The following is a 17,525-nucleotide window of genomic DNA, read 5'->3' as shown; positions in this document are numbered from 1 at the left end:
GGGTCAGTGTCTGACCTCTGGGAACTTATCATCAAATGTGCGCAAGCGAATAACCACATGGAAAAGGTGGAGCTGCCCCAGGAAAGATCCATTCTACAGATTATTCAGCACGTGCTGAGCATTGCAGGAGCCCTGCCCCCTTTATTACCTCTCTGACATCCATCAATGCTGAATGACTGAAGAAATGCCTACCTCCGTCCCCTGAGATCCCAAGTGTTGGTCCTGAATGTGCATGTATTTGACCAACACGAAAAGAAATATCCACTCCTCCCTCCCGCCCAATACCACCACCAACACCACTGCCGCCATCAAGGGTGTCTCCAGATTTGGGGCATCCTGTTTATCTGCAAGGAGAGAGAGGTGTGTGGCACACTCTGCAGGCAAAGGGATAGGCTTTGGGAGGCAGGAGCTTCTCTGGGGGAGCTTAGGGCCTTGAGTAACACACACCACATGCTCTTGTCCCCACATGTTCTCTTAAGTAGAGAAATTTAGTGACACCCTTAAAAACATCCAGCCTTCCCTTCACCTCCCACCATAACCACCCTGCACTCAACACATACTGGCTAAAAAAGTATATTTCTTCCCCCTTCTTCCCGTCTGAACCTGAGTCCCCATGATCCGCGTCCTACCGCTCCTCAGGGAAGGCCAGCTCGAGTTCAACTGATGTGTGACGTCTTTTCTGGGGGTCAACGCCTTACCCCCACCCAGAACTCCTTTTGCGGTGACTGTCTGATCCACATGCTGGCTCTCAGCTTCTATCCCAGCATGTTGCAGACATGCATTTCAATTTTTATGTCCCTTTCCCTCGCCTAGACTTCAGGTTCCTTAAAGAAGGGCTGCAAGTCACAGTAAGAGAAACTGGGCCCTGTGCCTCTTCTGCGCAGCTCCTCGGGTATCAGCTTGTATCTCGCCCATATCGCTGGCCCACCTCACCAGAGTGAGGAGATGTGTGAAAACACAGTGCACCATTCTGATCTTTCTTGTGTTCTGTCGTTCTTACACCTCTGGATGCCTCTAGACTGACGCACCAGTGGAAAATGCAGCCAGGGAAGGGAGGAGTAACGGAAGCAAGGAGAAGTAAGGGAAAAAGCAGTCCCATCCTGTCCATCCTGATTTTCTGTAAAATTACTCAATGCCTCTGGTCAGAGTTTAACCTTTACGAACAGGTTAAAAGAAGATAACGCCTAAATCTCACCTATTTTACAAAGATCTTATGGAAATAAATTAGATCCATGTTCGTTGGTTTTAAAACACAGCAAAGCCACAGTTCTTGGCATGTGGTAGGCATCCAATAATTAAAAATGGAAATATGTTAGATGCTGTTTTGGTAGGATGCATGGTTCAGGGGAACGGCATTGATCACGGCCTGCCTGACATGCCAGCAGAGAGTCTGCTCTCAAACCACTGAGGGCAGCACGCTTTGCAATTCATCTGCATGCTTTTCCTACACTGACTCACATCCACATGAGCAGGCTTCACTCTTGGACTGGTGGCTGACTAAATAGCCTTCTTGACTTTAACGATGCTTCTATAACCTATTTCACGGCAAAACAAAATCATTACAAAGCCACAAGGACAAGAAATAGAATAGGATTGAGTATGGAAAAGTTGCTGTCTACCAGGGTTTTCAGGAAGCGTCCGTCCTCACTATAGTCGCACGTTCCTAACTCCTAAGGTCAGCACGATAGGGCGCAGAGCACTTAAGACCGGGGGCAGAGTGGTCTCTTCAAAGTTGAACATGTGACTATGGGGGGCAGTTTCCCCAGACCGAGCCTAGGAGGACACAGAGAACAGGGAACATTGGATATGACCATAGATAGGACCATCTTCCAGCCCTGAAGCCATTTACACCTGGAAATGTTTGTGGTGGGATGGAAGAGGTAACGATCGTGAGGATGATGCTTCCCATCTGCGGAACATTTTACATTGTCCCAAACACTTTTATATACGTTATTTGACTGTCATGTCTTTCCTGTGAGATGGACTCGATTGGGAAAATAAACTTCACAGTGTATAAGGGACTTGCTCAGGGCCACATGGCTGGTCTGAGCCAGGACTAGAACCCTTGGGCTTCCTGCCTCGGTCCTCTTCCTGCAACCCACACAACGACCTTCCGCATCATCCATCCCACGGACCCCTTCCGCTACTCCAGTCACATGGCACATCATGGTCAAAAGTGCATGCTTTAGTTTTCATTGCCGTGCCAAGTTGTGGTCCGCAAAACCCTTCCAGCCTGCTTCCATGGCTTTCCTTACAAACTGTGGTGCCCAAGGTATTTGTGCCAATTTTTTCCATGAGGGCAGTCTGTCAGAAAATTTGCTTCCTGAAGCTTCATATCCCTGAAACAACATCTGCCCAAATCGGCATGTGGTTTACCACGACTGCCAGCATCATTATAGCCTCTCAGCTAACGATGCAGGATTATACAAGTCTATGGGGACAGAAGACAGCTGGTGGGAGAGACGCATTCAAAGCCAACACAGCTGGCTTGCCAACTGACTAGTAAATCTCGAGCTGTGTGATTGTGGGCAACTTTAAACTTTTTTATCTGTTATAAACGTTGTATCAAACGAGACGGAGCACAAGAAAGTATTTTTGCAAACCATAAAATATTATATAAAATTTAGTTACCACTATTTCATTTCCTACATGTGCATGACCCACTTTGCCAATTATCCATGGAAAACTGGGTCACTGCAGCATCCCTGAATTGGCATGCTTCTTGTTGCCTGACCCTTTTTCCAGATGGCACTCTCAGGTGACACGGAACAGGGTTCCAGCTTGAACCTACTGTGGGCTTCAGATAGGACAGCATGTCTGGGAGGACACCTGCCAGACGCCTATTTGCATGAGGAACTGAGACACCACCTGGGGAAAAGCTCACACTAAGAGAAAGAGGAGTCTGGCTTGCGGACCCCGAGGCAGGAATAAATCATGTCTTCACGGCCCATGGGGAGAGAGGGAGTTTTAGACCCTGTGATGCCCAATGCTTAGTTAGATCTATCTCTGTGCCCAACTGCTCACGTGAATCCTATGAAAAGCAGGGGTCGGGGATGGAGGGGTTTTTGGGAACAATGAGAAATAAAATGGAAAGCTCTGTTTTCCTAAGAACTCTCTGGGACTTAGAGGCCCAAGGTACACTGAGGGCCTCTCCCCTTGCCCTCTCCACCCAACACATTACAACAGAACTCCCTGAGGTCACAATGGCTCAGTGGCTGGAGGCTGGAAGACCGGGTGGCTCACTATGTTCAGGATCATACATGGAGTGTGCTCTAGCATCTCTGGAAATATTTAGGGCACTTTGTAGGAAGTTGAGGTCCTGAGTGAGCAGCTATGAGAAAAGTCAGTGAATTTGGATTATTTGGGTTAAATACTCCAAATGCACTTACAGGTTGTATTATAGGCTGGATGAGCTTGACTAGAATAACACTAGTCTCGTTTGCTGGCATCTCAGAGGTCAATGTTGTTTCAAAGGAGCAAATACAGCGAGGTTACTTCAACCACTATTTCGTGAGTGCCTATTATGTGCCTGGTCCTGTCTCGGCCCTGCAGATACATAAAGCAGGCAGACATCACGTCTGCTCCTGAAGACCTTGCAGTCTACTAGGCAGGTAAGCAGCGTGTCTTTGGAAATGCCAATTCACAAAGTGTCTGTAAGCTGTAGATTCAAAGAAGGATCAACAATGAGCCCAGGAGGAAGGATCCTCCTCAAAGATAAACCTGTTTCACAAATGGGTCTAGATCAACCCTGTCCACAACTATAACTTCAATCAATTAGCCTAAGAAGCAGCACGCTGTGCTGGACGGAACAGAAGAGAACTAGCTCAGGGTCGAGTTCAGGCTCTGAACCCACATAGAAATACCAGCTGCAGCCCTAGATAAGTCATTTCTCTGAGTTTCTCTTCCCACATCTGGAAAATGTGAAAGAAATACCTGTCCTCCTTGTCTGTCTCAAGGAAGTGACTGTGAGGGGCAAGCATGACACTGAGCATGAAGACAGTCTGAGATCCAGAATCTATAAAGACGTATTCAAAAGCAAAATATTGTCTTTTCGTGGATTATAATCATTTTCCTTAGAAAATAGCAGCATGATGGCAAGTGTATTACTGTGTTGATCATCCACTCTGGTGTGATGGCTAATTTCACGTGCCAGCTTGGCTGGGCTGTAGTGCCCAACCACGTGGTCAAACACCATACTAGATGCTGCTATGAAGGTATTTTTTAGATGTGCTTAACATTTAAATCAGTAGACTTTGAGTAAAACAGACTACCCTCCATTATGTGGGTGAGACTTGTTTAATCAGTCGAAGGCCTTAAGAGAAAAGACTGAGGGCCCCTGAAAAGGAAGGAATTCTGCCTCCAGACCACTTTCAGACTCAGGATCACAACATCCGCTCTTCCCTGGGTCTCCAACCGGTCAGTCAGCCCTGCAGATTTCAGGCTTTCCAGCCCCTACGACTGCATGAGCCAATTCCTTAAAATAAATCTCTCTCCTTCTCTCTTTTTTTTTTTTACTTTAACCACCTTTAATTGACTGCATCTTATGCAGGCAGCTTGCACATTTCAAATCCTGTTAAATCTCTCTCCAAAAGGATACAGGACAATAGAAGAAAATTATGCAGCAATATTCAGTCGTCAAACAGCAGCCCGATATTTTGAGATAGATGTGATATTTTATAGATACCCAGGTCATATATGATGTCAATGTAATTTATGGCTATGTTTTTACAAACCTGAAAGCCCTGTAACACTACAGCATTCATCTGAGTGACGTCACGGTGCACTGAGAAGTAACTCTGATGCACTACCGATTTGCTTCCATCTGTGCTCCTAGAAAGTGATGAACTCCATGAACTTTAGAGACCATAACAAACATACACGCCCAGTTTTATACGTCAGCCTACATAGAGACAGACTTATTTAGAAACAAATAATGTAAATAATTATATATCATATACTAATACTAATCAATATTAATATAATTATATATTAATTTGTTCTATTTCTATTTCTCTGGAGAGCCCTGACTAATACACCTGTGTTCCACTGACTTCCACGAAGACACGCCGTGGCTCAGACTCACTGAGGCTCCAGTCTGTACGGCGGTGAGCTCTTCACAATGATTGTCCCAGAGTCAGACACCTGGCAGAGCAATTAGCAGTCATGATAGAGGTAATTTAATCTCAGTAATTGTGCGGGTTTTCTGTGCACCTCTTTGCCATTCTAAGACAGTCACATTGTATTTAAGGGATGAGCTGAAGATCTCATATGATTCAAAATTCACGTAATTCGAGAACAATCCTGACCAAGGATGATGACTACTTCTACTTATCAGCTAAAATGCAATGAGCATTGTTCACAATTACTAAGCCCACTACTTTGAAACGACGGTTCTTGACAAATTGTTACTTTGGGGGGATTCACATTACTCCATATTTTGTGTATGCAGAGTGACTGTACTAATTTCTAATAGTACACTGCTGCAAAGTCACATAAAACGTACACATAGCATTCCCCAACAGCTCATTAAGATTAATGGCCATTGTTGTTCTTGGTTTGTGCCTCACGAAAACATTACTATTAAGCAAAAAAAAAACAAACAAAGACGACACTCTCTTGATCCTTTGATCTTGGATTATATTTTATAAGATATCTAGGAGTTATATAATGTCAATATAAAAATTTTATTATATATTTGCTAAATAACTACTAGTTAGATTATATTCATGTGAGATAATAGAAAATATATATTGGTCTCTGCCCCTGGTTCCTGCACAGAGCTCCTGAAATCTTTGTAATTTCCTAAGCGATAAGAGTACTAGGAACATCTTTTGTTCTAATATTTGGTCTTTGACTCTCATTTCTGATGCAGGGTTTTTGAAACCCTTGGAGTTTCCTGGGGGATAGCAGTGTCTTTAGTTCTAATGAGGTGACTCTGGGTAGGATCCTGGATGGCTCCCGGATGATGGTTGGTTGCCAGAAAGACCAAGCCAGGATTAGAAGCCTGCAATTTTCAGCCCTGTGCTCCTATTCTCTTGAGAAGGGAGAAGAGCTGAAAATGGAGTTAATGATTGATCATGCCTATGTGAGGAAGCCTCCATAAAAATCCCAACAGTAAGAGGTTTGGAGAGCTTCCAGGTGGGTGAACACATCCACATCGGGAGGGTGAGGCACCCCAACTCCATGGGGACAGAATTTCCTGCACTCAAGACCCTCCCAGACCTGCTCTATGTATCTTTTCATCTGGCTGTTCATCTGTATCCTTGATCATGTCCTTTAATAAACTGGTAAATGTAACTAAGAGTTTCCCTGAGTTCTATGAGCTGCTCTAGCTAACTAATCAAACCCGAGGAGAGGGCTGTGGGAATCACGGACTCATGGCCCAATTGGTCAGACGCACAGGTGACAACCTGGACTCTATGATCCTTACAGGCTAACACGTGGCATGTAGAAGACAATTTACTGCACACAAGAGAGCGGGCGATTGGCCTCTGGAGCGGAGTGGGAGCCCTCTTGCAGGACTGAGCCCCTACCTGTGGGCTCTGATGCTCTCTCTGGGTAGACAATGTCAGAGTTGAGTTTAATTGTAAGACACCCAGCTGGTGCTGCAGAGAATTGCTTGGTGGGAAAAAACCCACACATCTGAGGTCAGAAGTGCTGTGAGTGAGGTAGGAGTGTGATGGTAAAGGGAAACAGGAGGAAAAGTGAGTTTTTCTAATACAATTCATACAAAGTTAAAACCAGTCTTGTCTGATATTTTAAAATATCAAAAAAACATATAGGTGAGGTAAGATGTATGAGGTGGCAAAGAATATAGATTTGGGAGGCTGACTGCATTTCATTCTTGTATTCTTATTTTAATTCTGAGCAAGTGGCTTGAAATAGTAAAAAGTATCGCAAATACTGAGGCCAAAACCTCTGAATTTTACTGCATCCTGAGGCACTTCTGCCTCTTCCCTTTCTTCCCCGTGGAGGAGAGACCTCAGACCCAGGGCTCCCCCTGCGCTCCAGTTCTCGTCCCCTCCCACCTCCTCGGGAACTTGTACCACTCGGGTATCTGCTCTTCATCCCACATCTTCTACTCCCCCCTCCCCCAGTTCTGGCCAATTAGCACTTAGACAAGTTCAGATCTCGCCCATCTTAAAACAACCACCTAAACAAAAACCTTCCTCATCTCTACATCACCTCCCACCTCCTTCCACAACTATTCCTCAGTCTTCTCCCCCTCACCTGAGAATCTGGAAACAGATTTTTACATTGTGCCTTCTTCCCTGTTTCCTGCACTGTGGTTTCTGCCCCGCTACTCTGCCCAAAGCCCCCAGGGACTTCTGTGTGCTGTATCCAGTGAACACTTGACACCCAATGGTCCTTATTTCGCATGTGCTCTCTGCAGATCTGGACAATGGTGACTGCTGCCCCTTGCTGAAACACTCTTTCCTTGTTTTCTTTACACTTCATCTTTCTGGTTCTCCTTGATGCCCAGTCTTTCTCAGTTTCCTCTGCAGATTCTTCTTCTTGTACCTGGCCCTTATGTATCGAGTCTTCCAGGGCTTTTTCTAAGATGCTCTGCTCTTCTTCCTGATACTGGCCCACGGTCACTTCATCCATTCCTGTAGCATCAGCCACCACAAACACAGGATAACTCCCAAATCTCTCCCTTCACCCACACATATCTCCTCTGCCAGAGACGTCTAAGCATCTTCTCACACCTCCTCCTGGGAGCCCCAGAGTACCACAAACACAACATAAAAATAAGTCATCATTGTCATCTCCCTATCCTGCTACCCCCTAAAAAGCCCCAACCCTCCCTCTCTTTCTTCCGAATTTCTTATCACCATCTGTGCAATTGCCCAAAACAAAAAACTGAAATCATCCAGGGACGTTTTTAAGGATTTGAGTTCAGGTGGGCCTATGGAACCTCAAAGTACATGGGCCAAATGAGGCCCTGGCCACTCAAAGACAGTCTTCAAACCCTCAGCTCTCATTGGGTCCTCCAGGATGGGGATGCACTACAAAAAGATTTTAGGCAGGATACTGGGGTCAAGATCAGCCCCACTCCTTCCTCCAGCTGCAGAGACAGGAGAGCCAGAAACGAAGTGAGGTCTCTGTCCTTTTCAACGTTTAAGTCTCTCTCCGCTCCATCCTTCAAATGGGAGGCAACTGCTGCCACCCTGTGGCAACATGGAGGCACTGCAGCTCCTATACGCAGGCCAAGGGTGGGCTAAGCAAAGGCTCCTTAGATCTGCCCCTTCAAACAGACATTATCTTACAAAGGACTCTTTTTCTACTTGATATTTGTTAAGAAAATAGTCTCGGTTCTCTTTATTTTGAAATGAAAAAAGCGAGGTCCAAAAGTCAGTATTATAAAAAAGAATTTGGGTATTTTTATGTTTGGCAATATAGGTTTAAAATTTTTTCAGACATTTATAAATATCTACTCAGTGGCTCGATATCTGGTGTCACCACAGTGCTAGATACCTGCTGGCCTAGAAGTGTGGGGAAAATGAACCCGGGGCACTGGAACGACTATTTGACCCGAAGCTGTTAACATTCCGAAAACTAAAGCACATTTTCTGGTTGGATTCATCCAAGGCCAACATGAGTGCCAGTTGGCAGAGCCTGTTCTGACTCCCAAGAGTCTCTATCCCATGGCAAACGGCTCTCTGAACCAACCCCTTGGACAGCTGGTGGCTTTATTTGTTTCCAGGGATAATATAACAACAGTAGCCATTTGGCTATGTCATAGGGGCCAATGAGCAACTTTGGGCTCAGGGGAAGATGGCGCTGCTGAAATACAGGTGTCTGGAAGCGTATCTGCACTGTGCTGCTAACTGGCCGGGTAATCAAAAACAATACCGGGGAAAGCTACCAAGGACTGAAATTGTGTTGTCGATAATCCACCAAGCGAGAGGAGGGGCCAAGCCTGCAATTCGGTTACCAACAGCACCCCCTTACTGCACACGAGAGAGCGGGCCAGAAGCCCCACTTGATACATGAGAAAACTAAGGCTCAGAGAAGTTGCCAAGATCATGCACAGCTAATAAATAGTATGGCCGAGACTCAACCCTGGGTCTCCTTGCCATCAAAGCAACGTTTCCTCTCTATAAATCAAGTTGGTCCCTATTTGTCTTTACTTTGTGTTTTTGTTTTGCTTTGGGCTAAGAATTTATACTTTGAAAGATGCTCTTAAGTCATATTTAAGGTGCCTATGAAGAAGTAAAAAATAACCCCCGATCCTCCCTGGATGTTTTTGGCAAATGCTTCCTCCGCAGTGACCGCTTAGAGCAATCAACAGGCAGGAGGCTGGCCACCAGGTTTCAGGAATCCTCTGATAGGCAGGACTTCCAGTCTAGTCGGCCCCCTGCTGGTTTCGTTCCAGAACTGCAAAAAGTCAGTTCTCAATAGGCAGCTGTACCAAGGGCACAGACCTTGCCCCACGGGGATCACAGTCAAAGGAAATAGACGTTTTGCTGAGCACACGTCACTGAGCTCTTGGCAAAAACTTCTAGGTAGATTTTTTTAAAGTACAGAATAGAAATGGAATATTTTCCTTGAACTGAAAAGAGTCTCAACAGCTCTGGATGTCATATAGTGCTTACATACCTATTGTCTCCAGATACATTTACTTTTCCCTGAGATTATATGTTCATTCTTCAAATATGTACTAAGTGCCTACTATGTGTCTTGGAATAAATCAGTAAATAAAACAGACATAGCCTCGTGGAGCTTAGATTCCAGTGGGGAGGCAGACAATAAGCAAGGAAACAAATATTAAACATAAATTACAAAAAATGCTATGGAGCTTAAAAAAACAAAAGGACACTGTGACAGAGAATGGGGCTCCTCAGATAGGGCAGTCAGGGCAGGCCTCTCTGAGGAGGTGATTTGAAACTGAGACCTGAAGAGGAGGATACAGCTACCCAGAGTGGGAAGGACAAGCCGTGTGAAAGACAGGAGGTAGGAAGAGACTGGTGTGACCCAGGGTGACTGAAGGACCGAAGGGAGGCCAGGGTGGGTGAGAAAGGAAGCGGGAGGGCATACAGGGGACATGATCCTTCCAGGTCGTGGCAAGAAGTGTTATTTTTATCTAGGTGCAATGGGAAGCCACTGACTGAATTTTAACCATGGGATTGACATTGATCTGACTTATTTATTTTTAAATTTTAACTCCGCCTTTCCCACAGAAAACAATTTGAAGGAAAGCAAGAGTAGAAGCAGGAAGACCAGTGAGCTGACAATCTTAGAAATCCATGCCCGACTCCACGGCATCTTGGAGAAGGGTGTTTGGAATGGGACTAAAGAGAAGAGAGGACAGGCAAATGACAGATGTATTTTAGAAACAGAAATGAAATAAATTGCTTATAATTTTGGTTTGATCTGTGATGGAGAAAATCAAGGATGACTTCCAGGTTTTTAGCTTGCATGTATGGCCAAGTGATGGCACTGGTCATTCAGATAGAAAAGATTGATATAAACAGGTTGAGGAAGGTGGTGGCAGAGAAATTACGATTGGCACATGGTAATAAAGCAATCCATTAAGCCTATAGATACACAAGAAAGAAGTTTGGCTTGAAAATACAAATATTGGAGATATCAGCCAAGAAATGGTATTTGGAGTCAAGACAATGAATGAGGTCATCTAGAGGGAGAATTGAGAAGAATAAGAGAAGTGGATCCAGCACTGAGCCCTGGAGAACTCAAGAATTAAAGTCTGGACTAGGGGAACAGGAGGAACCTGCAGACAAAACTGTGAAGAAATGGTTAAAGCAAAAAGGGAAATGAGGAAAGCCCAAAGTGTGCCATCTCGGCATGTCTCGACACCTCGGCCCCAAAACCAAGAAACCAACGAAAAGGGTTTTAAGCAGGGTATGGTCAAGTGTGCTGAATGCTGCAGAGGGTGAGTAGGATGAAGGCAGAATGTGGTGAATTTGGCATGGAAGTTGTTGGCCTTGACAAGAACAGTCCAAAAGGCATCTCAAAATTAACATGCACAAAACCGAACTTGAGATCTTCCCCTGAAGATCGTCAGTTTGCTCCTCTTCTAGAAAACTGTTCCTCTCCAGTTCCTCAGGCCAAAACCTTGGTGTCACCCTCAATTCTCTCTTTCTTTCAGTTCCTACCTCCAACACACCAGCAAATCCTGTTGGCCCTAACATCAAAATATATCCACAATCTGCCCATGTCTGACCACTTCTCTAGCTATCATGCTTGTTCACATCTCACCTGAATGATGACAATAGCCTCCTATCTAATCTCCCTGACTCCAGGCCTCCCTCCCGACAGGAATGTTTCCAACCCAGCAGTTGGAGGGATCCTTTTTGAAGCAAGGCTGAACACATCACTCTGTACAAAGACTCCAACGGCTTCAGACACACATTCAGAAGAAAAGCCAAAGTCATTACAGGACCATACGACTCTATGATGCAATCTGTCTCCACGCACTCAACCTCCTACCCCGCTTCCTGCCATTACCCCAGTCTCATCTCCTACTCTCCTGAGTCTTGGGCTTCCCCACACTGGCTCCTTGCCCCACTGTACGGCTTCTGCACTCGCATTGTCTCTGCCTGGAACCTCTTCAAACATCACACAGCTCACTCTCTCAGCCCTCAGATTTTTGCTTACCTTCCCAGTGAGGAGTCCCCTACCCCTATTTCAGTTCTTTCCTCCATCCCCCTCCTCTGCTTTACATTTTTACAGTACTTACAGCCATTTCACATATATTTTACTTATCCGTTTATTTAGAGACTATGTCTCCTGTGCCCCGCCACTCTTCGAGGTTCATGTTTATTTCCTCAGTACCTGAACCAGCACCTGGCATTCAAGAAATACTTGTTGACCTGGAAAGTGAGTGGTGGGAACAGTGGACAACAATGGACCAGGACAGAACGGGAGGTAAGGACGTACAATTAGCATGTGTCGAAAGGATGCTGGGACGGAGAGCAGAAAAATCGAACAGTAACTGGAAGAGATATGGAATCAAAGGAGGAATTTTTTTCAACGGGATATATGATCTCAGTAACCTAATAGTAATTTGTACAGATACTACATCCTATACTAAAAAGCTAGTTTATAATCCTATGTTTGAGAGCTAATATACATCTTCAATAATGAGATTAACCTCAAAATCACACAATTAATTACAGACTAGACAGAATAAGAGAAAATTGTCTTCTACATGCCACGTGTTAGCCTGTAAGGATCGTAGTGTCCAGTAATTGTCATCTAAGGTGATGATGATTCTTCAGAAATGATTTCACAGTAGTGCAGTCATGAAGGCTGAAACTTTATTTTTGCTTTTCTGATCTGGAATATTACCTGCTTGCACGTGAGTAAATTTAAATCCTACCCCCCAGCTAAGCGGAAACTTAGAGAAGTTAAGTAATTTGCTCAAGGTCACATCTCTAATAAATGATGGAGCTGGCACTTAAATCCGGGCATCTTTGGGAACAGTCTATGTTAAATGTGTGTTAAAAGTCACATCAGAATTCGTGTATTACGTATAGTCTTTTTATAAAAATTAGAGGAAAGTTTTTCTAACTTGGTCCTTCACAATAAAATCCTAAAATAAATGTTGGAAGGGCTATAGAAGATACTGCTTCCATCTGTCAGAAGCCTGGAAATCAGCAGGAGTGAATGTCTGAGCAGAGACAATGCAAACAAACAGACGAGTGGAAATGATGCTACACTCACATAAATAAGTATTAGACCACTCAACAAATTAAATGCCAAAGTTCAGGACTGGGAAAAATCCAAGTTTCTTATTTTGTTTCTTTTTTCCCCAAAGTCTTTGGACTACGTTCTCTCTGTTAGTTTTCATCCAAGCCGTAATAGGCAGAACTCTAATGTGACCCCCAAGATTCCCACCCTGGTGTATATGCCCTGCAGAACCCTCTGCATTTGAGTGTGGGTGGAAGCTGTGAATCTAATGGGATAGTGCCCCCTTGATAAATGACAAAGGTGATGCGAGAGTCACTCCCATAATTATACATTATCATTAGGAGACTAAAGGGGTATTCTTCCTCTGGCTTTGACGAAGTAAGCTGCCATGTTGTGAGAGGGCCATGTGGCTTACAACCTGAGGGTGGCCTCTAAGAGCTGAGAGGGACCCCAGCTGACAGCCAGCAAGAAAAAGGGGACCTCGGTCCCACAACAGCAGGAAACTGAATTCTGCCAATAACCTTAATGAGTATGGAAGAGGAACCCCCCTCCAAGCTCCAGCTGAGATTGCATTTCTAGTTAACACCTTTTTTTGCGTGTGAGGAATACTGGCCCTGAGCTAACATCTGTTGCCAATCTTCCTCTTTTTGCTCGAGGAACATTGTCGCTGAGCTAACACCTGCGACAATCTTCCTCTATTTTATGTGAGATGCTGCCACGGTGTATCTTGACGAGTGGTACTAGGTCTGCTCCCAGGATCCAAACCTGCAAACCCCGGGCCACCAAACTGAAGCACACAAACTTAACCACTATGGCACCTGGCCAGCACCTGGTCAACACCTTGATTTCAGCCTGATCAGACTCTGAGCAGAGGGCTCAGCAAGCCCATGCCCAACTCCTGACCAAAGGAAACCATGAGATAATACATGGATATTGTGTTACAACGCTCCTGGGTACTGCGTTAAGATGCTGTCTGTTACACAGTAACGGAAAACTAAAACACAAGCCAATATTCCTCCCTTCCACAGACACTGTTAGAGGAGACCTAACGTGGCAATGACCGCACATCACCCCAAGGGTAATGATGAAAACAGAGTTTTTAATTGGAAAGTGTCATAATCCATGCTCTTGCATACCCCCATGCCTTTTCATTGGCTCTTCCCTGATGAATTCCTATTCAAACTTTGAAACTCAGGTCAAACGTTGCTTCTTCAAAGCAGCATTTCCTTACAGCCACCCCCAGCCACTCCCAAGCAGAATAAATTACTCCTATTCTTTGCTTCCAGAGCAGCAGCTTCTCTGTACATCTACTAAAACTCTTGCCTTGACGCACTGTAACAACCTCCCCTCTCGCTCCCACCCCAGGACTGAGAATCCCCTAGGGCAGAGCTGCCCCAGGCTCCTGCACAATGGCTGGCACAGGGCAGGCGCTAAATAGTTGGAGACCCAGTGAAGAAAATGAGGCTGGCGATAAACACAGGCTTTTAATGCCCAGGGAGTTGCTATTTCTTTTCCACACAGATGATCAGGCTGCAGGTATTAATGGAAACTCGGAAAGCCTTCTCCATGACAGCAGCTGGGTGACTAACCAAGCACTTCCTGCATCAAAAGGGCAGGTGTTGACTGTCTCCAAGGAGCTGGTCTGAAATGGACAGGGGAGCTTGAAACAACAGGAGGCAGGTGCCGGGAAGGGTTTCGAGTCTCCATAAAAGCGGTGGTGTGAAGCCCTGTCTGATCTGCTCTGATTCAAGCCCTGTGCGAGGTTTGTACGCTCGCTGACTCACATCACCTGTGTTAATCCGTTCCTGGACTCAAACACCAACCTAAACAGACCACTGTCCCACAGAGCTAGTTTTACTCGATGGCTTAAAACTATGGGTATCAAGACAGAAACGAGAATCACATATCAACACTATCCATGGCATTCACAGGACCCAAAGGTAGACAGCATTTTTAGGAAATTATAGACACAGGCAAAATTATGCATAATCAATCTACAAGAAATAGCATTTGCTGGGTGTGTGTTTTGACAAAACTCAGAGAAAGAATTCACGTTTTTCCTTAGGACTCATTCCCGTAGGCAAATACCTCAAGTGCTGCCTAGTGTTTAACCTAAACTAACCATGCTATTGCCCTAGGGCTCCACCTCAGCGGAGGAAGAGATCCTTCAGAATCAGAGAGGACACAAAGCCAGGCGTGGAAATAAGGCAGCTGCTCCTAAGAGCTGCTCGCCACCAGCTAGTAAGAGCCAGATTCAGATTCTCTCCATAAATAAATCATTGAACAACAGAGTACTGCTTTCTAAGAAAAGTATTACAACCACATTGCCAGAGGCTTAGAAAAATCTTGGAGGAAAATGATCTTGCCACACAAAAACAATTTAATTAACATTTGTTATATTTTTAAATATTTTTTTAAAGTTTTTGACATAAACTCAATGTCAGTATCTCGCTTGGATCCCTTTGGGTTTCTATGGTGTCATTCGTAAGAATCAAATCAGATCCCGCAGGTCCTCCACGTTTTGAGGATCCCGCAGGTCCTACGTTTTACAGGTACTGGCTGGCAGTGGCTCAACGAGGCAGCCAGCTGGGGGACACAATTTCCCGAAGATCAGTACGGGCGAAGATGTGGGGTCTGGGTTCTAACCATTCTTCAGGGATAACACTAGATGCTCCTTTATTCACTCAGTAAATATTCATGTACCAGACTGTGCCAGACGCTAGGGCTCTGGCTGTGAATTAGATGGTAATGTCCCTGATCTCATGGGACTTAGACTCTCACACGGATGTTTGTATGTAGATACAACGCAGAAAAAGAAGAAAGGGAAAACAGAGGAAGTAGAGCTTCTTCAATATGTGTTAATAATTTTAAATGCTAACGGAAGTCTCAAACTGGCAGAACACAGTAAGTACCTTCAATGCTCTGTGGGCCCACAAGATTCATGGCCTGGTGAGCTGGATACTCTACCCGTGGCCTGGCAATGCCCAACTGCTCCATAACGCCGTGGAGTAGCCTCTGGATATCTGTTTCTGAGACCCGGTCAGGGGTCCTTGGGCTATAAGCAGATGTTGGGGTAAATCCAAATGTCAACCAAAACACTAGGCCAGACAGCATGGTAGAGACCATCCTGGAGACCATTTTTAACCTGCAGGAAAGAGACCAAACATATATCGATTGGCCACAATTGGTAATTGTGACGATGTAATCATGCAGTCACTCCAGGGAGTGACTCAAGGACCACCCAGAAAAGGACTGTGAGGACAAATCCTTAAGGGTTTGTTTTTGTTTCAGGTGACCACTCCAGGCAGGACATCTGCTGTGGGATGGTATTAAAGAAACAAAACAGTCCGAGATAGCCAATGCCCTCTGGCTTGCGTTCTTGGGAAGGCTAGACTGGAATGGCAGTTCTCACTCATTTTTTATCTTCCTTGCAGCTCCCTGAAAGTTCTGCATTACCCCTAAACCCAGCACTATCGCCTTCTTACTAAAACAAACAAACAGCAAAAATGTGCTTCAATTTTGAGAAAGAGACAGAGAGGGGGACAGCCTGAGTGTTCCCAGTCTCGGGGAGGAAAGGCTCACAGGAAGGAGTTAGGAAGCTGCAAACGGTGAAAAGTCACAGCAGGTTAGGAGCGGTGGAAGGGAACATCTTAGCTTAGAAACATCTAATACGTTTGAGATCCTGAGCGCGGCTGAAAGTACATGCCACTCAGGCCTGCTCTGCATCTGGGAGAGACGAGGTAGGCTTGTTGACCATGTAACAACTGGGTGATCCTGGCCAAATGCCTCAGCTTCCTCCTCTGCAAAAACGGGATGAGAAAAGCATCTGTCTTACAGGGTTGTGGTGAGGATAAGTGTGGGAGCACATGCAGGACGGATCAGAACGATGCCAGGCACAGAGCCCCCTATATCGCTGTTATATTGACAACATTGCCTGATGGTCCTGGGGGTTAGAATCTGGGGAAGCGGTAGTGATGACAGGGAAGACAGAACAGGTGAAGGAGAAAACCAGTCTGCAGTCAGCCTGTCCTAAATGTTGGCTTCTATGGAACCAGAAGCCTGCAGAGCAAGGGGACAAATATTCATGCCGCTTCCCTCTGCAGGTGTTGACCCTCTTTAGGAGGGACGCTGCAGGCAGCGGCCGTGCAAATCCTTTTTGATCATTTTTGGGGGGGCGGGGCATGCATTTTCTTCCCTGAAACGGAAATATTCATAACTCCAAATTTCTTTTCCTATAAAGAACAGGGTTTTTCTGGCCACTCCTGGATATATAACCTTGTTCCCCAAAGAGCTGAGACAGCAAAGCCTGCAATTCTGACGGAAAAGGCCGGAGGCAGACACCAGCTTCTCCAGTCATCTCCATCTTTCCCTCGTCCGCTCTGAACGCAGGATGTCTTCCTGTTTCATTTACACCCCCAGCCCACACCAGATTTAGAGCTACCCAATCTCCTTCCTCAGTACTCTTTCCCTCTGATTTAGAGCCGAACCTCCTAATCCCGCAACCATCCTTTGTCTGCCCCCAGCCTCCAGCTCAAGGATTTCAGCAGGATGCCCTCCCCCACTCCCAATCCCGAAGAAAAACCCGCTTGTCTCGGGCGGCATCAGGAGGTCGAGCGGGCATCAGCGCAGGACTCACCGAGGGGCAGCCGGAGGAGCCTGCTGCGGTCTGGGCCTTGGTGGGGGGCGGGCGGGGTGCGGGGCGCTCGGGATCGCTCTTGCGTCACCTCCCTCCCCATCGCATCTTAGCTCCGCCCCGGCCCCTCCTTCAGCAGGTGGAGGCCGCCTCGCCCGGACTCCCTAGAATGCAAGCGAGATGCTGGTGCCTTGTGAGGCAGCGTTCAACCCACACATTCCAGGTACGCGTCTCC

The 17,525-nt window shown here is 45.8% G+C and overlaps 1 protein-coding gene and 1 long non-coding RNA gene across 4 annotated transcripts in view; one reads left to right on the top strand and one right to left on the bottom strand.

Moving 5' to 3' along the window:
- Nucleotides 1–17,525, bottom strand: part of SCG5 (secretogranin V) — a 54,719-nt gene extending 37,194 nt beyond the window's left edge. The window contains exons 1-2 of one of the 3 annotated variants that reach the window (XM_070626137.1): nucleotides 17,294–17,525; nucleotides 15,570–15,802 (exon numbers count right to left, since the gene is read on the bottom strand). In XM_070626137.1, the coding sequence (XP_070482238.1) occupies nucleotides 15,570–15,795 (226 nt within the window). In that variant the 5' untranslated portion in view covers nucleotides 15,796–15,802; nucleotides 17,294–17,525. The remainder of the gene's footprint in view (nucleotides 1–15,569; nucleotides 15,803–17,293) is intronic. The other 2 variants (XM_070626141.1, XM_070626128.1) reach the window with 2 other exon arrangements.
- LOC139084196 (uncharacterized) lies at nucleotides 3,195–10,897 on the top strand. Its single transcript, XR_011541590.1, has 3 exons — nucleotides 3,195–3,611; nucleotides 5,020–5,172; nucleotides 10,185–10,897. It is a non-coding gene; the product is annotated as an uncharacterized lncRNA (long non-coding RNA).

This window comes from Equus przewalskii, chromosome 1 (assembly GCF_037783145.1).
Source record: "Equus przewalskii isolate Varuska chromosome 1, EquPr2, whole genome shotgun sequence".
NCBI lineage: Eukaryota > Metazoa > Chordata > Mammalia > Perissodactyla > Equidae > Equus > Equus przewalskii.
This window is presented reverse-complemented; position numbering and strand designations above follow the sequence as displayed.